Source organism: Equus caballus, chromosome 1, assembly GCF_041296265.1.
Source record: "Equus caballus isolate H_3958 breed thoroughbred chromosome 1, TB-T2T, whole genome shotgun sequence".
In the NCBI taxonomy this organism is placed as follows: Eukaryota; Metazoa; Chordata; class Mammalia; order Perissodactyla; family Equidae; genus Equus; species Equus caballus.
In genome coordinates this window covers 167,520,032-167,545,960 of record NC_091684.1, presented here as the reverse complement: position 1 = coordinate 167,545,960, position 25,929 = coordinate 167,520,032, and the positions used below count along the sequence as shown (strand labels likewise).

The window sequence follows — 25,929 nt, the reverse complement described above, 5'->3', positions numbered from 1 at the left end:
CTTGGCTTATTTTTGAGAGAATGAGTTTTCCTGATTCTAAGCTGGTGGGAATGGACAGATCTTTCCAGAGACAAAGGTATTTGGGATATGAGGTAGGTTCGATGACTGGAGGATTGACTTCTTTTTGTGCATGATAGTTGAGTGTGAAAATTGAGTTTCAGGCATGATGGTCTTCCACAATAAACTTTTTGAATCATTAAAAGATTTTTGAGTAAAAGATTGTGTTTATGGGGGAGGGGTAACTCACTGGGTTTTTTTTTTGGATTGCAAAGACAAATGAAATGGAGTGGTTATTGGGGGGTGAGAATTCTTCTGCATTCTTATTTGGTTACTCAAATTTTAAAAGTTCCCATTTGGCGTGGGCCCTGTGGCTGAGTGTTTAAGTTCATGTGCTCCACTTCCGAGGCCTGGGGCTTGCTGGTTTGGATGCTGGATGTGGACCTATGCACTGCTCATCAAGCCATGCTGTGGTGGCATCCCACAGAGAAGAACTAGAATGACTTACAACTAGGATATACAACTACATTCTGGGGCTTTGGGGAGGGGAAAAAAAAAGAGGAAGATTGGCAACAGATGTTAGTGCAGGGCCACTCTTCCTCACCAAAAACCATACCTTTAGACAAAATTTTAAATAAATAAAATAAAACTTCCCATTTTTCCTCACAGTGTCAAGAGTGTGTTTATTTCTATTGTGCCACCATCAACAGTGAGGAAATTGTCATCCCTGGTTTATTTTCCACCACTGAACAGAAGACAAAGAATCCCAGAGTAATAAAGTTCTCCTTGTTCCCAACTTTGGCAGATTGTTTCTTGCTTCTTTGTTGTCAATAAATTACAAATAAAGCAAAACAACATAAAAGCCAGAAAAGGTAACACTGTGTACTAAATGAATTCCTTTCCTTGTGCAGGGGCCTTGATGACTTCGGAGACTTTGCATAAGATAAGCTTAGACCTTGCTTTTCTGAAATACCTTTTCTCTGAGAAGCTTTATGCCTGAACCACTCTTCACTGTTTCTATAGCAACCACAGTGGAAAACTTTAATAGCATCTACAATCCAGTGATATGAGGACATCATCATAACCAGCTCATGTTGTTATGGAGAGTATTCATGAGCTGCTCTCCCTCCCCCACCTTCCTTTTCAAGGATAAATCAGGAGAAAGTAAGCTTAAACACACATGGGAACATCTGGTTAGATATCGGGAAGAACTTCCAGTGACTGAACGTGTGAGTAAGGGAGGTTCTGGACCTGCCTTTTTGGTTTCTATTTTAAAGAGAGGTCTATCTAACCTCTTTTGATTGCTAGGATAGAATGCTGTCCAAAGATATATGGTGATGAAGAAATGCCTTCTCAATGTCACTGAAGCAATAATATCTGGAATGGAATTTTAATGTGACATGTTTTTAAAAAATATGTTCTGTGTCCACCACTGTGCTAGATGCTGTGGGGCATGTAAAAGAGATTTACAATAGTCCTTGAACTGAAGGAGTTAATCTTGTAGAGTTCTAAGAAAAAGAGGATATAAGAATTAAGTCGAGGCTTTACACTACATTTATGTGACAGAGAAGTCTAATACAAGGACATCAAACGATTGAATTTTCATTGTAGGACAGGAAAACAGCAGTGGGATTGCTTGACATGAAGGCAGAAACTGGAGCCATTGAGTGCATGCACTGTGTCCCCCTCAGGCCTTGGAGTGGCCTAAGTGGGTCGCCTTCTGCTGCGATCTGTCCTGTCTTGTTATCCCAGAATACTGGGCACATATTATCATTTTCTATGTGTGCCATGACATGAAAAAGTCTGGGAAGTACAGCCACAAACAGATTATGTGAGAATCTGGAAGTCCAGAAGCTCCTGCCTGTATTGTCCAAGTCTTCTCAGCAGACTTAAAGGTACGGATTATATAGTCGTCTTTGAATCCCCAAGGATAGTGTGTTGTTCTGGAAGCAACAGCAAGACAATGTTTCAAGGAGGAAGGAGTGACCAACTGTACCAAATGAGGCTGATAAGACGAAAGATTAGGCGTGAGACCCGACTATTGGATTTAGTTACATGGAGAGCACAGTGACAGAGAGCTCAGTCATTTTGGTGAAGTGGTAGGCACGAAAGCCTTGTGGAGTGGATTAAAGAGTAAATGGGAGGAGAATTGCAGACAGTGCTACAGATGACTCCTCTGAGGAGTTCTGCTATAAAAGGGAGTAGAGAAATGGGGCAGAAACTGGATTAGGATGTGGGGCCAAGAGTTGTTTAAAAACTAAAGGCGGAAATATAGCATGTTTGTATGCTAATATGAATGATCCGTTAGAAAGTAACAACTGACGTGTAGGAGAGTGAGGGCAGTTGCTGGAGAGATGTCGTCAGGTAGGTGAGCGGGGATGGGACCTAGTACAATAATACAGCCATTGGCCTCACACTGGAGCAGAGACCTCGCTGTAGTAACAGGAGAGGAGGCAGTGTATATGGGTACAGATGTAGGTAGGCTGCGAGTAGTAGTAATGGCAGTGGTGGAAATTCTTTTCTGATTGCTTCGATTTCTCTGAGAAATAGAAAGAAGGGCAGCAGCTGAGAGTGAGGGTGGAGGGAGAGAGGAGAAAGGATCAAGTTGTGAATTCTGTATGTTAGGAGTTTGCTCTGCTCACTTTGGGGAGGTCTCTGCCCCCGACTCCAGCTCTAGTGGCCAAAGCACCATTGTGACCTGACAGGCGGTTCACTTGCCCTCATTGCCACCAGGTTACAGGCTGGGGATTCTGGCCAGAAAGGATAGCTCCTGCTAAAGTCCCTCCCACTGCAGCCGGAGGGCACCCTTCAAGAGTGGTTGCAGCTGTTCAAAACACAGTAAATAAATAACCATCTTTTCAAGAGATCTTATCAGTGTCTTCTGGTTTGTGCTGTTCACATACTAAGCATCAGAAATCAACTAAATTGTAGAAAATCTGCCTGCCTATGAAGAGAAGAATCAGGAAGAAACATTTGTTCCGTGAAAATTATATTTGCAAGGAGACAGTGCTTTTTTTTTAAGTCCTATCATAACATCCTCTTTCATCAAACAGTGAGAGCTTCTAAGATCCACGGTCTTGGACTAGGAATTATGAGGTTTTCCTGTGATGTTTGAAGGCTCCAATGACACAGTGATTCTCAGACTCCAGCGTGCATCAGAATCACCTGATGGGGGGTTTGTTAAACCACTCATTGCTGGGCCGCGTCCCCACAGTTTCTGATCCTGGGGTGAGGCCTGAGAATTTGCATTTCTAACGAGTTCCCAGGTGATGCTGTGCTCTGGTCCACATTTTGAGAACTATTGCCTTAAGGAATTGGCTTCCTTTAAAAAAAAAATTAGGTTATATATATTTAAAAATATGCAAAAAGGGCAGTTTGTTTTCTTAAGGAGCTACCTCTGTAATTCAGCACTTTGTTTTTGATGTCTCATGAATACTACCTAAGGGAAAAACTGAATTTCTTATTCATGCAATGGCATATGTTTAAAATCAGGACTATCAAGTAAAAGCAATACCAGAAAATCCTCCTTTCCTTTGTTATTTATCAAATCAAAAGGTCTCTGGTTTCTTGCAATGCAGGAGGTACTTATGTGACATTTTCATCCCTTGTGACATACTTTTTCCATGCTGATCAGAATCAAATGAGGAAAGCATACTTGACATCCTGGTTAAAAGAACCTAAGCTAGGGCCAGGCCCAGTGGCCTAGTGGTTAAGTTTGGTGTGCTCTGCTTTGGTGGCATGAGTTTGGTCCCTGGGCATGGACCTACATCATTTGTCAGTGTCCATGCTGTGGTGGTGGCTCACATATTTAAAAAAAGAAAAAAAGAGGAAGATTGGCAACAGATGTTAGCTCAGGGCAAATATTCCTCAGCAAAAAAAAAAAAAGGGAAGAACCTCAGCTAGAGGTATCCTTCAATCAGGACCTATTAGCAGGGGACCTCAGAATTCTCCATATCCTAAATACTCCCGGTTGAACTGGAAAAAAAAAACCTTGAATTAATAGATGTGGGAAGGAATAGTAATGCAGTCCCTGAACTTCTGATGGCATCTGCAGCATAGACTTAAGGGCACAGATTCTGAAACCAGACTGTGCGTGTATGAATCCCAGTTCTGTCACTTACTAGCTTGAGCAGATTATTTATCTCCTTTGTGACTCAGTTTTCTTATCTGTAAACTAGGAATAGTAATAGGATTTATCTCATAGGAATATTATGAAGAATAAATGAGTTAGTATGTGTAGTGTTTAAGAACAGTGCCAGTCACAAAGTTCATGTTAAGTGAATGTTAGCTCTCACTAACCACAAGGAAGTCTATCTGTAAAACAAGCATAATAGTACCTTTCAGTAGTGTTACTGAGTTGTAAATTGAGTATTAAGTGAAAGTATCAAACATAGTGAAGGTGTCCTAATGAAGATGGCTTAACCTGAAACCCACTATGTTTTCAACCTCAAATTTTGGAGGCTTCCTCAGGGAGAGTTACAGAGTTAAATCAATTTGCGCTAGCGGTTCTCATCCAGGATGATTTTGCCCCTCAGGGAACATTTGGCAATGTCTGGAGATGTTTTTTTGGTATCACAACAGGTGTGCGGGGGGTGGAGAGGGATGCTAGTGGGTAGAGAACGGGATGGCTGTGAAACATCAAGGCGCAGGACAAGTCACCACCACAAAAAACAACCCAGCCCTAAATGTGCCAAAGTTGAGAAACTGATTTGTGCTATTGTCTGGTACGAGATTAATACGTGGATGTTCATCTGGATGAGAGCCCAAATGGGTGGTGTGCTGGGAAATATTTAACAACGTGTTTCTGCTCTCCTCCCCAACAAAGCCCTGATTTGCAGAAATTTGCCAGTTTATGTGGTGTAAAAATTCCCACCACGGCCCATTTCAAGCTACCAACTTTATGTTTAGAATTAGGAAGAGATAATATACCGTTCCTGGCCACACGGGGGATGGGGTCCCAGGTTGTCAAAAAGGCCTCTCACATCTGTCTGCATCTCCTGTTAGTTCCTTTACTGTGTGCAGAGGAAAGGATAAAATTTTTGTTACTATTCCCATCTTGCTGTTTAGTGTTTCTCTAGGGGTGGGATTATTGAATTTGAGAGTTTAGCATGGGGATGAATGACTTAATCCTGAGTGCCCCTAAGTGTCTTAAGTTCACAAGTAGAGACAAAGAAAAAAAGGGGGTGGCGAAATTAGGTATGAAGGAATAAAAAAAAATGGGAGAAAGTCTGAAGAATAGAGAAGGAAAAGAAAGAAAATGGATGTACTATGTTGGAAATAACAGTGTCTAACAAAATGTTAACTATTAACACAACGAAGTAACACAGAAAAATACAGACTACAACGTTAAAAAATACTACTATCCTGACAACCTTCCTTGCCATCTCCTCCCCCACCTGTGTTCCCTCTCCTGACTAATGGCATCATTAACTACCTGGTCACTCAAGCTGGAAATCTGGGCATCACCCCCAACTTCTCACCCCTGACCCCCCACTTACAACTGGACACAAAGTCCTGTCCATTCTCCCACCTCCTATCTGTCCCATCATCTGCCTCCTTGGCTCTCGACTTAATTCAGGCCCTAATTATTTGTGGCTTGGACTATTCCAGTAGTTTCCTTCGGCTCTACCTACTAGTCTAATTCTCCTCCACAGAATGACTTTCTGAGGGTAGTGGTTAACAGCACAGACTCTGGAGCCAGTTGCCCTGGGTTCCAATCATTCCATGACTTACTGCTGTGTGACGCTGGGAGTTACCTAACCTCCCCGTCTTAGATCCCTCAGCTGTAAAACAGGGACAACACCAGTACTCCTCACAGGGCTGCTGGGAAGTTAAGGCAGCGCTACATGGGAAGTTCTTAGAAGCGTGCCGTTACTACGTTTAAGATTGTATTTCTCTCCGGTTTACCATCCTTCAGTGACTCCCTCTGCCTAGAAAGCGCCCTACTCCTACTTATCAACCAGGCAAACTCCTGCTCCACCATCAAGTGTTGCCTCCAGGGCCTATTTCTCATGAAGCCCTGGGCCACTCTTTTAGGCAGTTTAACATTTCTTCCTTTGGGTCTTCACCTGGGACCTCACTGCACTCAGCACACGAGTGTAATAATCTGTTCACAGGGTTTTCTTCCTTGTAAGAAGTGAGCTACTTGAGGGCAGGGACAGTGGCTTTTTTTTTTTCTCTTTAATCTTCAGGACCAAGCACTGTGCCTGCCACAGAGTAGACAATGAGAAGCAATGAATAGAGCTAACTATATATGATTTTTTAGGGTCCAGAAAGGACTGGGAAGGAACAAAACACTTGTTTTGCTACACTGACTGGATGATGGACATTTTAGCCCTTGTTTTTATTATTTTCATGTGGTTTCCGCAACACAAAGTTAAATAGAGCTCTCGAGTATGGGTATAACCAATTGCCCTTCTTCCCCTGGGTTAAAAGAATAGACTGGATTAGAAAATGGACTACTATTTCGCAACAAAAAGGAACAGAGTATTAAATCGTAAAACGTGGATGAGTCTCAAAAACTTTCTACTAAATAAAATAAGCAACACACACTAGACTGCAGCGAGCCTGCCTGAGTTAGAATGCCCGTTCCCACTACCTAGCTGTGTCACATAAAGCGCGCTGTTGAACTTCTCTAGGGTGTTTCCTCTTGCAAAACAAGGATGACAGTTGCACCTACCACAGGGCTCTTAGAAGTAAACGCTCCTGTGCTAAGGTTGAGCTAAAAGTAGCCACTTCTACAAAAATTCTCTTGAGGACCTCGGAGCCCCTTCTATGCCTCACCCGCTCTGCAGTGTTGTCCCTACGTCCCGTGGCTGGCTGCAGTCCACATCTCTCACCAGGGATCCACCCGCCTGTTCCTCCATACCTCCTCCTGAATCCCAAATTTAGTATAATTTGAATAATTATACATATTCATTCTTGAAAATCAGGAGATTAAACAGAAAAAACAGAAAAATTAACTCACTAGAAGTCTCACCACACAGTGAACCACTGCTAACGTTTTGGTATGTACTTTTTTGGACATTTTCTTGTGCAAATACACCCATATTTCGATTTCTTTTCTTTTCAACAAAAACGAGTTCCTAGCATACAAGCTGTTTATGTCCCACAGCGCGTCCTTTCACTCGCCGCCCGCCGCCCCCCTTGCAGCTCGCACGGGCCGGGCCTCTGCTCGGCACCCCCACCTCCGCGCGCCCGGTTCCGGCCCCACCTGCCGGCCCCGGCGCCCCGCACCCCGCGCCGCTCCTCCGTGCGGCCCGTTTCCGGTGGGGCCAGGGCGTCTCCGCGGCGGCCCGGCTCCCGCGCGCTCAGCACCGCCGGCGGCGGCCACATGCAGGTGGAGCGAGGAGCTCGGGGCGGCCGCGGACGCCGGCCCGGTCGCGGCCGGCCGGGCGGAGATCGCGACCGCGAGCGGGCGGGGGCCGCCGGGGCCGTGGCGAGAGGCGGCGGCGGCGGGGACGGAGGCGGTCGCCGGGGCCGCGGCCGGGGCTTCCGCGGCGGCCGCGGGGGCCGAGGAGGAGGCGCGCCGCGAGGCGGCCGCCGGGAGCCGGGAGGCCGGGGCGCCTGGACCAGCTTGCCGGTAAGAGGCGACGGCTGGTGGGGTCGGGGCCGCGGGCGCGCGGAACCGGGGCTTGTGGCGTCCGGGCCGCGAGTCAGAGCCAAGAGAGGCGTGCGGGGCGCGCGCGAGCCGGGCGGCGGCGCCTGCGCGGGACGGGCGGCGGGGGCGCGCGCCGGGTGTGCACGTGGCGCGTGCGAGGGTGCGCCCCTGGCCGCCTCCCCGCGGCGGTGCCTGGGAGGGCGTGGTCTGCGGGCTTCCCCAGCCTGGCCTGGGGATCCTGGGCCCGTTATGGTTAAGGACCCGGGGTGAGGCTGAGTGTCCGGGCTGCAAGGCTAGGGGGCTGTTGGGTTCGGGTGGATGTCAGCGTGATTAACTCTGGTGGCGTTGGGGCGCGCCCATCGCTCGGTCTCCAGGTGCTAAGACTTGGGCAGCCTTCTAAAACGGGGAGTCATCCCTGTTCTTAGAAGGGAAAGGCTTTTTTGGTCTGTTTTGTTCACTGCCTGTGCAGTGCGTGGTACACAGTAGGCGCAGAATAAATGTTTATTGAAAGAATGCCCCTGACGGACTCTAGTATTTGGGGACAGCATCAGATGCACAGTTCTTTTTTTAAAATAGCGTAGTTTTCTTTTATTGTATATGTGTAGGAATCGAGGATCACTAGCCTTCGTCTTCCTGCATTTTCAGTGTGTAAATGTTTCAGCAGGCAGGTCTGAATTTTAATAGCAGTATGATCGGTCTGCTTCCCACATTCATAGAAGGAAATTTCTTACAGCTCCGAGCAGGCAGTGATATGGGGCGAACTCTAACTCTACTGGTATCCCAGCTCAAGGGGTTAGATTACTGTCTTTATGAGCCATTCTGCTGTTATTTTAACATTTGTGGTACAAAACTTAAAAACTGTCTTTATATTTTGAATTCTCAGGCACATAGATTAAAAAGTTATTATATTTTCCGATTGAGGCAAAATTTCCTATTACTGAAATATTTGTAATATCATAAGGGTGTAGTAGGTCAGACGTCCCTAAAGATAGTAGTTGTGTACAGAAATGGAGTTGGAAAAAGTTATAAAACTTAAAACTAAGTGTGACATATTTAACCCTGTTAGGATTAAGGTAGATAATAAGTCAAATTTGAGTGAGGTATGAAGAAATTCTTAGGGCGAGCTTACCAGGAAATGAAGAAGACTCAAGTCTGTCTAGTGCACATGATGTATCACGTTTTGTCTTTATAACATTATTTCATGTATATGTAAAAAAACTTTAGCATTTTATGACAACTTATTTTTTAAGAAACTGAAAGTTGTGTAAACAATTTTATTTTGTATATATAAAATCTTCATTTGTACAGGTTCACTGACTTGCCTAAGCTGTCATAGCTGGTGGCAGAGCTGGGATTTCCACCAAGCTGCCCTTGACTCCTCTATGTTTTATCTCTCATGTTTCTGTCAACCAGTCACTGCTTTGCTGAGAACAAAGTAGACGCTCTTGGCTGCAGGGATGGTGTTTTAACAGTACTTGTAGTAATGGTCCCTTTGGTACTTATTAAAGTGTCTGGCACACAGGCCTAATAAGAAGTGTCTTTAACCCGTTGAACTGAGTGAGTGAAGGTGCTTCTGTTTTACTCATCTTGAAGTAAATTAAGTAAAATGATGCTATATCATTTAGAGAATGAACCATATATTTTTTTGACTTATGCCCCCATTTATAACCCATTCTATTAAAATGTTAGGCTTTTATCCTTTTTTGGAGTGGTCTTAAAAATTCCGTCTTACATTTTCTTTTAGGATTTTCTCACTTCACAGTTTAATGATTCAATGTGTCAGTGTATGTCAATGCTTGGCACAGGGCTTGGGGCATAAATGACAGTTGCAGCCACCACTGCTTTTAGCTTTTACCACTGTTACCGCTACATCATATTTTCAGGCAAAGCTGGACGAAGAGATTTTGGAAAGATTATTCCTTCGTTTTGGTTTGAGTTGGTGACCCCTAAGGTCCCTTCTGCTTTTCAGATTCTGAAGTACTGTTTATATTTAGGTTTATGAGAATACCATTCTCGGTGCCTAGAGATTAAATGGGACAGGATTGATTGCCCTGCCTGAGGCCTCCTTGTTCTCATATCTCATATAGCTCATTTGTGCCCCAAATGGAGATTAATTGAAATGATTAGAAAGAAAAAAATTCACAGCAGAGCCTTACCTGTGTAAGGACCGGTTGGCTAACCCCAGAGTTTAATACTGTTTATGCCCTTTGCTTTCTGCTTTTTGTTAGTGGTGCCGTTGAGTCGATTCTGACCCCTAGAGACCCTGTGTACAGCAGAGCAGAACCCTGCCCGGTATTTTTGCGCCATCCTCTCACCTTCTGGCGCTATATCAGATAATGCACTGTTGCTATTTATAGGGTTTTCGTGGCCAGTTTTTTTCAGAAGTGGGTGGCCAGGTCCTTCTTCCTAGTCTTAGTCTGGAAGCTCCGCTGAAACCTGTCCACCATGGATGACCCTACTGGTATTTGAAATACTGGTGGCAAAGCTTTCAGCATCACAGTAACAAGTAGCCACCATGGTATAACAACTGACAGGTGGGCTGTATGGTTCCCTGACCAGGAATTGAGCCCAGGCCGTGAGACCAGGCCGAGGCTGTGAGAGCTCTGAATCTTAACCACTGGACCGCCAGGGCTGCTTGCTTTCTACTTTAGAGCACTACATATATGTGCCTTATATATGGGAAATAAGACAAAAGAAAACTAAGCAAAACAACTTCGAGGTAGGTAATACTGAAGGTAACTTTGAGGCAATGCTCAAGGTAGCTTAGTTGAAATCCTTGCATCTGCTAGTCTCTTGCTCTCGAGTCGTTCCCTCTGTAGATGCTGTGAACCCCAAGCCTACGGAGTTTGGGTGAACGTATCAGAAGGCTAATTATGATATTGTACCTAATACAATGATTAACTTAAAAAAACTCAAATGTTAAAATTTGTTTAGTATTATATTTATCTTTTTGATGAACTATTAGCAGAAAGGAAGTCAAGGCCTATTTGCAGTCCTCGGAGTTATTATTTTTTCCTCCCTGTAATAAATATAGTAGCTCACATTTATTGAGCACTGAGTATGAAAGGAGAAAATGGAAGCACAGTTAAATAACTCGCAGTTAGGTGAGGTTAAACAATTTCTCCAGTATCACTCAACCGCCACATTGCAGAGCCTGGACCACCCCAGGCATTTCGGCCCCAGAACCGGTTGTTTTAACTACTACCCTAAACTGCCTCTGGGAGGGACTTTGAGATTTGAAAAGGGGATGTGTGGAGGACTGAGCGACCCTTTTCATATTCCTGTTTTCCTGATGACTCGATATGATTATAACGTTCTAAGGTGATACAGGGACCATCTTCAGTGACTGTGGGTGTCAGTGGATCTTTGCTTTCTTGCTCCATGTTTATATGTTAGAAGCTGCTCTTATTCATTTTTTAATTACTTACGTCCAGTGAAAGATGACAGCTGTTTCTAGCTGCTTTAAGGAGAGTAGGAGTTGGAAGCATTTTTTTCTGACCAAACTTTTGCTTTGCAAACAGTAATATAAATCCTTTGCCTGAGTAATAGTTAATACTAGATGCCTTTGACGTTTTCGTTGCTCCTACAGTCATGTGCCGCATAATGATATTTAAGTCAACAACGGACTGCATGTATGACAGTGGTCCCATAAGGTTAGTACCATATGGCCTGGATGTGTAGGAGGCTACACCATCTAGGTCTGTGTAAGTGTGCTCTATGATGTTCGCAAGATGACGAAACCGCCCAACGACTCGTTTCTCAGAACGTATCCCCACCGTTATGTGGTGCATGACTGTATTTCACTTATAAAAGGGGAATCTCTGACTTTGATGTTCGAGCTTAATGTGAACTGGGAAGAAGAAACGATGCCAAATCAAAGTTGCTGTCAAGTTTCCAAGGCACTTGCTCCTTCGTTGTGGCTGTAAGGACTCACCCTCATCATGTCAGCCAGAGAGAGGTTGAGAGTCTATTAAAGCTCAAACTCAAACAACAGCCTCTAGACTGTATTTCCCCTATTTTCAGAAAGGCTGAAGCAAGTTTGGTTAGAAACTGAATGTGTTTAAGTGTTCTCAAAGAAAATTGCTTTACGATCAGCTCTTGGTAATCCATGAATTGGCCTTCTCCCCTGCTGCTGCAAACCACTGCCCAGACACTATGTTGGCGTCCTGAGCCTTGGTAATGTATAGGGTTTTTGTTTTTGTTTTTGGTGAGGAAGATTGGCAACAGATGTTAGCTCATGGCCATGAGCTAACATCTGTTGCCAATCTTCCTTTTTTTTTTTTTCTTTTTTCTCCCCAAAGCCCCAGTACATAGTTGTATATCCTAGTTGTAGGTCATTCTAGCTCTTCTATGTGGGATGCCACCACAGCATGGCCTGATGAATAGTGCATAGGTCTGCTCCCAGGATCCAAACCTGCGAACCTTAGGCTGCCGGAGCAGAGCGCATGAACTTACCCACTCGGCCATGGGGCCGGCCCCCTGTATACTGTTTAGAGGTCTGCTTTTCTCACTGACCGTTATTTCACTTTCACATGTCATTATCAACACAGGCAACTGATCCTTGAAACTTTCTGCTTATAGTCTGCCTAAAAACATTTTGATAAATTATGTATGACTTTGTACTTGAGCATTTATATCTAACATTTTTAATCAGTGACTCAGTTTCAGAGTATGAAATTTCCAGCATATTGTATATATTGACATTTTAAATAGAACTGTCACATCATTCTTGCACATGGATAGAGTCTAAATACTCTAGTCATCTGATAATTACCATTATCCATTTAAGAATCACATTAATAAGCTCTTTAGCAGTGAGATTTACATTATCCCTTATTCCTTTTAACTTGTGTTTTAATTCCACATCTCCTATCGAGCTTTATCCAGTGTAATATATTTTCAAGCATGAAAAATCTTTTAGTAATCACCCTGTCTGCTTCCCTGTAACGAATTCTGATTTTTAAAAAAATGTCTTGTAACCTTAAGGCTTGGGTATAAAATTTTTTTCCTTTCGATTAAATTATTACATTGAGTAATGTACAGTTTATTTTAATTAGCAATTGTTAAACAGAAATGTAAAATTTTATTGTAGATGCATCTCATTTTTCCTAATGAGTTTAATTAGGTAGCCATGGGTGAATATTACTTATTGCCTGAATGAGACAGGATTCACTGTCAAATCTCTTCCTGATTTTTGTTTTTATAGCTGTAAACACTGAGAAACATAGTTCTCATAAATAGGTAGGTGGGAATGGTTGGAGTTTTGTCATATAAGTGTCACTCAGTTCTTTGAATACCTTTCAAATTATATGCCAAAATCATTATTATAAAAAATGTTAATGATCTGTCAGCTGACAACTAGATAGGTCCTCCTTCAATTTTGTTGAAAGCAGGGGATTGGAAACTACTTGATTTGCGAAAGGACTTGTTACTGGGTCTTGAGCGTTGCACTTTCTCACCATCTACACCTATATTTAGAATTACCCTTTGCTTGGGCCTCAGGGAATGCACCACAGTCAGACTGAGAATGGCTGAGAAGGGGTCACTTGTCCTCCAGTGCTTTCTTTTCTTTCAGGAAAGAGCGTGGACATTGAGTATCTGGAGCTTTGATTCCCTTGCAAGCATCCTTGCTCATATACCCTTTGGAAAAATCTTCACGAACCCCCGCTGTGTGCATACTCCATTTTGAATCCTCCTGACTAAGATCACATTACTTAGGAGCTCTCCTTTCTCAGGAGCCTGTGTGGAGCCCTGTGAGAAAAGGTGATGCCAGGGAGCAGAGGAAGTCAATATCCGAAGGCTCTGCTCATTGTGTGGTTGTTAGAGGCCCCGTTCAGGATCTCCTTTTCAGGGATGACTTCCAGGACTGTGTCCTCATCTCCTCATCCCTGAGCCCTCCCTCCTTCTGGGTTTGGTGCCCCTCGTCTGAGCTGCATTATCCTGCCACTGCCCTTGATTCTGAATTTTTTTTTTTTTGAGGGAGATTAACCCTGAGCTAACTGCTGCCAATCCTGCTCTTTTTGCTGAGGAAGACTGGCCCTGAGCTAACATCCGTGCCCATCTTCCTCTACTTTATATGTGGGACGCCTACCACAGCATGGCTTTTGCCCAGTGGTGCCACGTCTGCATCCGGGATCTGAACTGGTGAACCCTGGGCCCGAGAAGCGGAACATGTGAGCTTAACCGCTGTGCTACTGGGCCGACCCCTTGATTCTGAATTGTTAACCAGTGGTGTACTTGTCTGAGTCCACCTCAAATCTGTTGTCTCTGAGAACAGGGGCTGTGTCTTATTCAGCCTTCAAAATTAAAAAAAAAAGATCATGTTACTTACCTTTTTTTCCCTTAATAAGAGAGTTTATTGCATGAATTCACTAAGAGGGTTGGATTTTGGGGGAGGTTATGCACCATTTGCAGAATATGGTTTCCAATTTTTGTCATTCTTAATAGTATTCCTATCTTTGTTTTAAAATGCTGCTAGGATGGAAAATGGCAAGCTCAAATTCGAGCCCACTAGGCTACGTTTCCTGGGGAATTCGGTACTAAGCCATTGCTGCTTTTGTCCTATTTTCTCCAGAAAAAGTAGTGATTACTTTCCACAGTACTGGGCAAAAAGCGACCTCTAGAGAGAACCACAAGACAGCCTCACTTACTAACCTTTTTTTTAGAAATTAATTTAAGTGGTTGTACAGGTGTTTTCTATTCGGATGTGACTATTTCCTGATGCGCTTTGAAATGCCAGCAGGAGAAATAAAGACCATGCTGCACATAATTATTTCTATTTTGTAGAAGCTCCCGATTAGCTTATTAGGGCACTGGATTCATTCTCTTTAAAATTTTATTTCCTTTTGTTAGAAGCCATTTGTTTGTGTGTGTGTGTGTATCTGTGTGTGTGTTGAGGTACTAAGAGTAAATGCTTTAATACTTTTTTTTTTCCTTTTGGGTGGAAATAACAACTTTGTTATTCTGGAAATCTCTATAAAGCTGTCATGGGGAAGTGCATGGATAATTGTTATAGGTAATATTTAACTTCTGAGTGGATTTTGCCAAAGGAGGTTGGAAAGAAGTACAAATCAATGTGCTTAATTTTATCCTGATGTTGCTAGGATGCAGTGTTTAGAATTTGACTAATCTGATGTCTGTCAAAGACAATTTCTGTAAAGAGTGACGCTCCCAAGGATGTTGTTTCCTACCATCCATGTCACATCACTGGTATGTGCAAACAGCATGAATATTAAAAATTATGTAGGAGATTGATAGAATGAATTCCCTATTGTACATATTCAATCCTCCTTTTGTGTCCTCTAGCTATTAAGGACTGATACAAATACGTATGATCCGTATTTCTTTAGTACCAAGTCAAACTCACGTTGAGAGATAGCAGGCACATTTTAATATTAACCTAAGCAAAGCATAATTGAGATGACAAGACTGTTACCAAAAATTCTTATATACTCTCGGATTATCAGTGCTGTGGTTCCTCCATTTCATTATTTAGCTGTGGGAAGTTTCTAATGCTGAGAGATTTTGTTAATGGATGTGTATTCTGTGATTTAGATTCCGTATTTAGATTTCTATAATCTCTGCCTTGAAAGGACCATTAACAGCTGCAATTTGAGAAAATGTAAAATATTTAGCTAGTATTCATTCTCAAACTTTAATGCAGTATGAATTTCATTAAATAGTGGATCTTGAATCTGTAGTTCAATTGTGAATCTAAAGGTCACATCCCAGTAGCTGGATCATGATATTGAGGACTAGGATATTTCACCCTCATTTTTTCCTTTTACGACAAGGCTGATAATAAAATAATGTGTCTTAATTTAAGATTTGAGCTAATTAAAGCCTAGTCTTATTTTATATTATTGAAGAAGGCTTAATCCCTGTTACAGATACACAAACTTCAGGTCCTTCCAAAGAAGTTATGAGTTTTCTGGGAGCGAAGCTTGTTGAAAAATGAGTATTTTTCTAAAGATGAAGTGTGGCTTCCTATTTTTCCTTACTGTTCTTCACCCCGCTCCCAGGTTGTGTTTTGGCTTGCCGCTTCCTTTTTTATGTCAGTAGTACTGTGATTTTGTAGAATGATCCCTATTAAGTTTTAAAAAGTATTTTTTCTTCTTCATAGGCAAGACAATCATCGAATTGAGAGGTGACCAGAAAATACTATTTTAGGAGCACATATTTTACATATATTGGAGGGAAAACTTAAGCAGACAAGTTGACTTGTTTCTCATTTTTATAATGTGGAAGTAGATGTAAAATAGAGGGTTTTAGGCAGATTTGGCAGAGAGGGGGCTGTAAGTTTGCACCTCATCTGTTTTCCACTTGGCTTCCTGGGGGTCAGGGAGGAAAGGGGAAAGTGCTGTTGAAGCCCAAGGATGAGTGTCCACTCTGGTGGGTGACACCTCGGTGATCCCATGCGGAAGTGTATCTCTGAAAGCCTAAGTATTAGAGTTGAAGAATTATGGACAAATAGTAATGATTATTTCAAGGTAGTGGATAACGTAAGTTTATAGACAAATGAATAACTAGGGCATAACTTTTCAGAACCTACCAAGTATTCTGCTTTTTCCCTGTGTCCCTTTCTTTCTTTCCTTTTTCCTCCACCTGTGTGTGTGTGTTTTCATCTTTCAGGGGGAGATATCACATGGTGGCCAATAATGTGTGTTTTGGAGTCTAGCAGATTGGTTAGAATTCTACCTTCCAACTCCCTGGTTACTAGTTGTAAGAGCTCAGGAAAGTTCCTTAAACTTTCTGAACCTGTTTCCTGAGGTGTAAAGGGTGATTAAGAGTGTCTGCCTTACAAAGTTGTTGTAAAGATTGAAACTAGATGAACACAATCAAGGGTAGTTCTTATATCTGTAGTCACTCTGCTCCTCTGCTGTCCTCCCTCGTGCAGAGTCTTCTTTTCTTAGAGTATGCAGGTCAAGTGCAAAACTACACACTTATTCACATGCAAACATATACAGCTATAGAATATTTAGAATTTGTATTACTTATTGCATAAGAAATTATCTTTCTCCATTTAAAATTTCCCTAAAAGCTTTGAAGCATTGAGTTTCCCAGCCTTTACCAAGGGGCTCTGTGTGTGTCATTGGGTATGTTTTTAATGCTCCATCAGGAAATTTACAACTCTGCCTTAGCCTTGACTTCCTTCCTGTGTAGAGCCTCAAGGTTAGCCTGAGGTAAGAGATTAGGGCCTTTTCAGATCTTTTCCTGGGCGTGCCCACAGGCTTGCATATGTGCAGGGTTTTCTAGATTCTCAGGAATATGTCAAAGCTTTACAAAGCCCTCTTGGACCTCTCATTCCCCAGTTTTACCTTACAGGTTTATTTTTTTGTTTTGTTTTTCAGTCTCTTTTGAACCCCTCCTGGTATCATTGCCTCAGGCAGTTGTGATTTTAAACCTTTGCTGCTAATTGTTTTTTACAAACTCCCTGGCTATAGGACTGTTTACACAGAGTGAGATCTAAGTCTGGTCAAATAAAGACAAGATCTGAGAATGGAGCTTTTCACAGAGCTTCCAGAGAGGTCAAATGGTGACAGCTCTCTGGGGAGGGGCTTTTGGCAAGCTTTCTACCCTTTCCAATGGCTGCAAGGCCACTAGTTTTTACAGTCACCATAGTTGTGAGGCTGTTGGTTTTCAAAGCTACCACAGAGCTGGGTAGAGTGGGATTGAAATGGGTCAAGTTGCTGTTCTTACAGAAATTTAGCTGTTTTTCTTGAATAAACGCTCCTTGGATTGTTGCAGGGTTTTGATTAATTTCCAGAGTCTGAAAGCGTTGGTTTGGGCAATTTTTGTCAGTGTTCTTGTTGCTATTGTAGTGGAATGGGTTTTTGGAGGTTCTTACTCCACCATTCTGGAAGTGCTTCTATGCTACTATTCTTTGAAGCAGCCATTGCCATTCTTTCTAATTGTTGGAAACTTCTTCGTTCGTTTTTGACAAAACATGTCTCTTTTTAACTCTATTATGTTTTGGCCAGAGTTCTGTTCCCTGGAAGAACAGAATTTTTGATTCAGCCAAAACACAGAGCTCTCTGAAGACTAAACAATGTCCTGGGGGACTTTTGAATGTTTAATATGGGAGACTTTTTTTTCTGAAGCTGTCAACTTGGGATGGATCACGTGTACAAAGAGCATATTGAGAAGGCAAAAACTAATTTAATTATTTAGTCAAATGTGATATTTTATCATTTCATGAGGCATTTACATCATCCTTCTGAAGATTTTGGCACTTAATTTACAGTTTATATTTTTTACTACGTCCTGGATGGTGTCCACTTATATGTGATGGATCCACATACGTCATGGTCTCCATTATGTGATGTCTTCAATTCTAAACCTCTCTCAAGTATGGCTTCTTCCAAGATGCCTCCCCTTGTGATCAAAGTTAATGTTTCCTTTCCTTCCCTTTTGTGTCAAAGATACAAGCATCTCCTGAGGCTAAAGGTTTTACCTGTTTTACTGTTAAATAACAGAAAAATACCAAGAAGAAAATAAAAATTACCTTTAATATCAACACCCAGAAATAACCCCTGTTAACATTTTGCTGTACATCCTTTTGATATAAAACTGGAAAAATGTCATAGTGAGACTTTTAAGGAGAAAAAGACAATATTGTATTTATCTGAAAATTCTAGATATATGCATACCTTTAAAACCCTGAAAGGATATTTATACATATCCAACAGTTAATCTGTGATTGAAGTGGGGAAAATATAGGGATTATGTGGAACTTTATCTTTCCCTTTATTCAGATTTTTTTACATTGTATTTTATCAGAAACATAAACATATTCCATTTTGAAAAGAGGATTCTACAAATATACTTGATTATAAAATCAGCCAAGACAGGCGGGCATGATGATGGATGTAAGAATAAGAGGGATTATCCCTGGGTGGTGGGATTCTGTGGTGCATGTACTGCGGTAAATACAAACACAGGCTTTGTGGGGGAAGCTGATCAGCTTAGTTTGGACAGGTCAGGTACCTGTTCCTCTCGCCTTCCATTTCTCTCCATATATACGCACACTTTTTTTTTTCTTAAAGATTTTTTGAATCTTTAAGAGTAAATGGTAGGATGTGTTGTCCCTTTACCCCTAAATGCTTCAGTGTGTTATTTCCTAAAAGCAAGGAAATCTCTCACATAACTGCAGCACAATTGTCAATATCAGGAAATTAACACTGATACAATACTATCATCTAACGTTATTAAGATTTTGCCAGTTGACCCATAATGTCCTTTGTTAGGCTTGAATCTTGAGGCAATGACATATAGATGTAGGACAATTGGAGATTATTCACTGTGGCGGTTACCATGGCATCCTAACTAGTCTGTCTCTGTTATGTGGCTGAGTTCTCAGCTGCCTGTTTCCTGCTTGTTTTTTTTTTCTTTCAGCCTCTAGACTTCTCATCAATTTATGAGCTACTTGAAATTCCTTTAGTAAATTCCCTTTCTGCCTAAGTTAGCCAGAATTGATTTCTATAGTTTGAAACCTAAACTCTGGTATATTACGTTTTTCACACTTTCCATTTTTCAAAATCTTATTTATCTTTACATGCTCAGTTCAAATGCCGCCTTTCTTTGTGGAGCTTCTGGTTTTCCTCAGTAATTTTGTACTTTGTACATATAGCTCTTATCTTTCATTTTATTGTAGTTAATTATTTCCTTGTATGTCTCCGTCATGAATTGTAAGCTACTTGAAGGCCTGTACATGATACAGCACTGCGATTTTTGGAAAAAGTTCAGTAAATGTTTGTTGAATGAGTGATTGCATTTAGAAGGTAAATGGAGAGTGTCATTTTGGGAGCTCAGGTCAGGAAAACCCTTTGTGTTTCATTTGCCTTTATTAAACTATTCGAAGTACCTTCTTTTGGTGGTTGAAAGCTCAGGAACTGAGAAGTTATTGCTCTCACAAGGGCCAGATTTATATAAAGAGCTTTAAATCACATTGCATTTTATATTCTCCTATTTCTACATCTATTAAACGTTCCAATTTAATGCAAACAACAGATTTTTTTAACTGTGAGAATACAACAGGAATTATAGCCTTCAGAAGTCTTATGTCTATAGAACCCTATTTCACTATTTTGTTCTCTTCCTCTCTCTTTTTTTTTTTGGTGAGGAAGACTGTCCCTGAGCTAACATCTGTGCCAGTCTTCCTCAGCTTTGTATATGGGACACTGCCACAGCATGTCTTGATGAGCAGTGTGTAGGTCTGCACCTGGCATCTGGACCAGTGAACCCTGGGCTGCTGAAGCGGAGTGTGCGAACTTAACCACTACGCCACTGGGCTGGCCGCTTGTTCTGTTTTTATCTGTTTTTCACTCATTGGTTTTATATATTATTCAGGCTAGATTCTTGTTTTGTCTATACCCTGGAGTTCTCAACACTTTTGCCTTTGCCATTTTTTTTGGTCAATTATTACATAGAAAAGTTTTTTTTAAAGCTGATTCTGTATTTTTTAAATTATATTTGAAATGTTAGATTCCATAGGAAATTTTGATGTTTATTTCTCTGTTTTTTTCTTAACTGTTCCCTAAACTATTAGCAGTGAACTGGCAAGAGTACATGTTTGTTAAATTTAAACTAGAATTTGTTAATAAAAATGTATCACTTTAGTTCCAGGTATAGAATAATGGTATCAGAGAAATCTTTTTATTTTTGAACCTAGCAGGGAAGAATTAAAGTACACCAGCTTTTTAGTAGTGTTTCTTTATGCAGTAAAATTAGGTCAGGACTAACCTAGGACAGAGCATTTCTTGTGCCTCAATTTTTAAATTACTATTATTATTATTAATTTTGTTCCATTTCCCAAATGGAAATTGTAGGTTTTTTATTTGCTTCAGAGAGATGGTGGAAACATAAATTAGGTTGCTTAAATATATTTAAAAATCTATGTTAATTTCCTTGGAGATAAACTTCCTAATGAAACTATACACAGAAAGAACCTTTAAAACTATTTTTATAAAAGTATTGATCGTATTCAGTATTGGCTGAACTTGGATAGTCTCTTTTTTTTTTTATCAAGGTTCTAATAGTTTATGACATTGTGTAATTTCCATTGTACATTTTCTTTTTACTCTTCTTTTCTCTTGGTGGGAGTTGATACAACCCATCAATGAGGCAATTTGGCATCAAAAGTTAGCCTGTGGTCCAGCAATTCTATATTTAGCAATTTATCTTACAGATGTGTTCGAGAGATAGCAAATGTAAGTAGATGATTGTTCTTTGCAACTTTGTATAAAATAAGGAAAACCTGGAAACACCTTCCTAAATCTCTATTAAGAAGGACTGGTTAAATAAATTTTGGTATGTCTATGCAGAGGAATACCATGCAGCTGCTGAAGAATGAGGATATGGAAAACATCCAATATGGAGGGAAAAATTACTTCAGAAAAATTAGTATAGTATTATTCCATTGTGTAGAGAGAAGATATTCGTACGTATGCACAGAATACTTCTGGAAGGCCATATAGGAAACATATATGGTATTACCTTTGGGGAATGAGACTCGGAGCTGAGGAGGATGTGGGAACTTTTCCTTTATATCTTTTTGAACCATTTACATTTTTATTTTGTTGCCATGAACATGTGTTACTCTTGTGAGTAAAGAAACGAATTAAATAATAAATTATATGAACAAAAACGGCTTTTTCAGAGTAGGTCCTAAAAGAAATCCTCGCATTTCAATGGTTGTCAGAGGCTCCCTGTGGTGGAGGCAGGCAGCGTTAAATGTCCTTTTACAGATGAGGAAAGAGTAATTGAATGGATTTGGACCTTTTTAAGGATACGGCCGAGTAGTTGGTGGTGGGAGTGATACTTGAACTTGAGGTTTCTGACTTCTAGGAAGTCAAACCTTAACTTTTTGTTTATGAATGATCAAAACAACTAATTGTGAAATGTTTGTTTTCCCGTCTGGAGCAATTATGTCCTGTCAACCATTCTTTTCTCATACAGCAAGTGGTTAAGCTGTATTGAATTGTAGTTTCTCCTTTAGATCTTAAGCTTTTCTTGTTCATTCAGTATGAATCTGATTGCTCTTAGAGATGGCAAAAGGCGGGGTAGTAAAATGTGGAGAGGGGAATTTAAGGTTTCCAAAAAACTTGGACACTGAAGTTTCTGCCCATTATGCCCAATTCTAGGCGTGCGGCTCCACCACACTGTACTCGCCAAGCTGCAAAAGCTATGCTCCCATCCCGCAAACTCCAGTTCCTTCGACATAAGGGATTCTAAGTGGGCTGCCGTGATGTGTGATGTTAAAGACTGGGAAACGTTCGCCTCCCGTTTGTCTTACCTTCTCAGTTTCTTTTTTCTTTTCTTTCTAAACTTGGGGCATCTGTAGCAAAGAAGTGTTAATTCATTCTCATTCTGTCTCACTTATAAAATATTTAAATGTGAGAAGCCTTTCATAGACCACTAAGTTTTAGAATGCCATCATTATAGTTTATAATCAATTAAATCATCCTTGTAGGTTTAAAAAAAATTGAGTTACATTCAGATATGCTCTGGAAGTACATTCTGGAAGTGCCAACAGCTTCAAAGTGACTGTGAAATGATGCCGCTTCGTTTCTCTTTATAAAAGTTAGGATTAAAGCATTTTTTAAAAGTAAGAAGTGAATAATAGAGTTAAAAGCAAATATGTAAGTGCTTTTCAGCCTAATCAGATAAAGGCCAGTCGAGCCATCTGCCCAATGATGATTGAACTCGATGTGTTAATTCCACGGCCCTGTCCAGCTTCAAAAGAACAATGAGAAGAACATCTCAGCCAGGCTCGGTATCATCGGCTGCACACAACATGTGTCTGCTCACAGCTGAAGTGAAACCAGCAGCCAAAGGACGGGTGCACAGTGAACAGCAGGTGGGGCAAGCAGTCCAACATTTTTCCAAGTGGACGTAACATTCATTTCATACTTTAGTCATTGATTGAACAGCCATGGGATACGAGTGAAGCTGAATATGTTCACACCTTAGCTGAGCAGATGAAACAACAACAGCAACGAAATCTTGATAGCAATTATAATTCTTTACTCCTCAATTTTGACCGCTTCCTAGATTGTTGATATTATTTCAAACCAGACTGGAAAATCTCAAACGATGTACAGTCATCGTTCTCTTTTGTGTCTCTCCTCTTATTTTGTTGGAATTGTATAGTCTGACCCATAGAGGAAAAAAGAGTAGGAATCAGAAAAACAAGTTCCGGAGGAAAATCTAACTTTGATGATGGAGTGTCTTATGTTTTGGATGTGTGGGCATTCTCTCTGACTGATCATCAATGTGTATGTCATGGCCCAGGGTAGTTCAGGCAAGGATGATTAGCCAACGCGTGAGTTTAATGTGCCCTTTAATCTTCTATCCTTAACATAAGTGTTTCTAGATGAAAATGTTTACTGAAACTGACTTGTGGTTTAAACTCTACATGTGTATTATTCTATTTGTGAAATTTCAGTATCGTTTGATTTCTTACTGAGCATTAATGGCTTAGAGTCCAAGTAGGACTTAGATCTACGGAATAAATTTTGTGGAATAAACAGCAAACTTTGGGAGTTGTTCTTTTTTTTTGTGTTATGAGACTCTTCTGATATATTGGCTTTTACTTATAGTACCTTCTCAAATTTTCTGGATTGTAGACACTGAGTTTACAGTTGCAGTTTACATATATAGTGACTTTTTGGTGCCACAGCCATTGTTCTCCCCACTTCCAAAGCTGGTATGTCTTTAAATACGCATTGATTTTAAAAGAACAAAGAAGCGCCGTTCTCTTTCAGTGCAGGAGCTGACTGTCTGGTATATAAACACATACAGTTGGGCAGTGCCCGTCTTTCTATCTACACGTATATTAATTTATTGATGAATATATAAGTTGTATATTAATATGCTATTTGGAAGCTCTTTATAGTCCCAGTTTTTTCTTTTTTGTTTATAGTAATTGATATGACTTGATAGTTTTCCTTAATGAGTATTCTGTGGGCAAAATAGCTTCCCGTTTTTCTTTACTGAACTAAATAATGATTATTGACGGTGGTGTGGACTGAATGCCTGTGTCCCCCCACCATTCCCGTGTTGACGCTCTAACCTCCAGGTGACTGTGTTGGAGACAGGGCTTGTGAGGAGGTGAGAAAGGTTACATGAGGTCATAAGGTGGGGCTATAACCTGACAGAGCTGGCGCCCCTGTAAGAAGAGAAAGACCAGCTCTCTCTCTCCTTGACATGTGAGGGCATGGGGAGAACTCAGCTGTCGACAAGCCAGGACGCAGGCCCTCACCAGATACTGAAGCTGCTGGCACCGTGATCCTGGACTTTCCATCCTCCAGCACCGTTGAGAAAGAAATTTCTGTTGTTTAAACATTCAGTCTGTGGCATTTTATTACTGCAGTCTGAGGTCGACGAATACGGATGGCTAACTTTCTAACCACAGATAAGTAGGTATTTTTTACAGTGGTTGATGTGAAGACTTCAGATGAAGTAGAATAGGAAACTGACAGGTATCTTACTGCTAAGGCCCCCTGCCTGTTCCCGAAATGGCTGGCTCAGCCTGCTTTTTGCTGTAGCTTACATATATCAGTTCTTTTAGTTCCTGATCTTTTGCTTCTCTTATTTGTGATTGTTTACTTCACACACATGAATAACATATTTTTTCCTTTCCTTTAATTGGCTTCTGGTAAAAATACCCCCTGATACCGGGTTAGAAGGACTCTCTTGCTTGAAGCAGGAGAGTTTTATCTGTAGGCAGTATATTCATTTTTTTTTGTTGCTGTTAATGAATTGCCACAAACTTAGTAGCTTAAAACAATACAAATTTATTATCTTATAGTTCCAGAGTCCCGACATGGGTCGTACTGAGCTAAAATCAAGGTGTCTGCAGGACCGTGTTCCTTTCTGGAGGCTCTAGGGACAGTGTTTCCTGGCCTTTTCCAGCTTCTAGAGGCTTCCCACATTCCTTGGCTCTTGGTTCTTTCCTCCGTCTTTGAAGCCAGCAACATAGCATCTCTCTGTGACTTCACTTCCGTGGTCACATCTCTTTCCCTTTCTTTTTCTGCCTCCCTCTTCCACTTCTAAGGACTCTTGTGATTGCATTGGGCCCATCTGGATGATCCAGGGTCGTCTCCCTATTTTAAGGTCAGCTGACTAGCAGCCTGAATTCCCCTTTGCTCTGTAACCTAACGTAGTTACAGGTTCAGGGGGTCAGGACATGGACGTCTTTGGGGGCCGTTATTCTGCCTATCACAGGCAGAATATGATATATTTAATAAAGTAGAAAGTATAAGGAAAGTTTGTTTTGAAAACTATTGGAGTTCTTGTCTTTCAGCCTATCTTTTCCTGGAGGAATCATGCTCTGAGTGTTTCTCAACCGCTTAGACCCGTGCCCTCTTTAGAAAAACAAAAATCTCATCTATTCTATGCTCAATAATAAACATATTAGTTTTTTCCCCCTAAAATATTCACATAACCATATCCCTCTCCGTACCCCCCCCCCCCACGTGTCTGAGCTAAATAAGGTTTGTCACACCAATACCCAGCCTACATCTGGACCATTGTTCCAGACTTCTGGATTATTCTAGGCTGTGGGATATAGTGTTCACACTTGTGTTCAGACTTAAAATTTGTGTAGTGTTTGTTTTATTCTTATCACAGCTCACTATTGTGAGCTTATTTAAAGAGGTAAGCATGCCTAAGGAATATTTTCTAAAAGTGTCCATTACTTAGGAGGGAGGTAGTGTGTAAACAGTGCTTGTTCAGAAGTCAAAAGACCTACAGTCTCCATTGCTTAGTTGATTAGAAGCTAATTTTCAGTCTTGTTGTATCAACTGAAACAACTCATGGCAATAGGACAAGGTGATTGCTTTTGTTGGTCTGTGGTCTCAGAGCATGTGTCCTCTTAGCACTCAGATTATAGTTCCTAAATACTATTTCCCACTTGAAGGAAGCTGACACACTGGAGAAAAGGTTGATTCCAGGTGTGGGGCAGAAAGCAAGAACACTATCAAAGGTTACTGGAACTTCAACTGGATAGGAGTATTTGAGCATTGATAAGAGTAATAAATGCAGTTGACTGAAATACATCAAATATGAGTTCTTGATCATACTAAAAAAAAAAACCCACATCGTTGGTTATCTTTGGATACTGCTTAGCTAACAAAGCACAGATCAGAACATTGATAAACTAAGGGAAAGAATTTAGCAATTATCCTTTCCTGAATGAACTGTACTTTAGGATAACCAAATAGTTGCTGAAGGTTTTAAAAAAAAGATGTATTGCCCCTAATAAATGCAGAAGAAATGGTAGAATTAGAAAATTGCCATTGTTCAGCTGCTAATGAACGAATAGATCCAAG

The 25,929-nt window shown here is 41.1% G+C and overlaps 2 protein-coding genes across 2 annotated transcripts in view; one reads left to right on the top strand and one right to left on the bottom strand.

Moving 5' to 3' along the window:
* Window positions 1-25,929, bottom strand: part of CHRM5 (cholinergic receptor muscarinic 5) — an 86,652-nt gene that overhangs the window by 10,258 nt on the left and 50,465 nt on the right. The window lies entirely within an intron of this gene.
* AVEN (apoptosis and caspase activation inhibitor) overlaps window positions 6,992-25,929 on the top strand; it is a 163,251-nt gene continuing 144,313 nt past the window's right edge. The window contains exon 1 of the mRNA XM_023620678.1: window positions 6,992-7,579. Within this exon, the coding sequence (XP_023476446.1) occupies window positions 7,007-7,579 (573 nt within the window). The 5' untranslated portion in view covers window positions 6,992-7,006. The remainder of the gene's footprint in view (window positions 7,580-25,929) is intronic.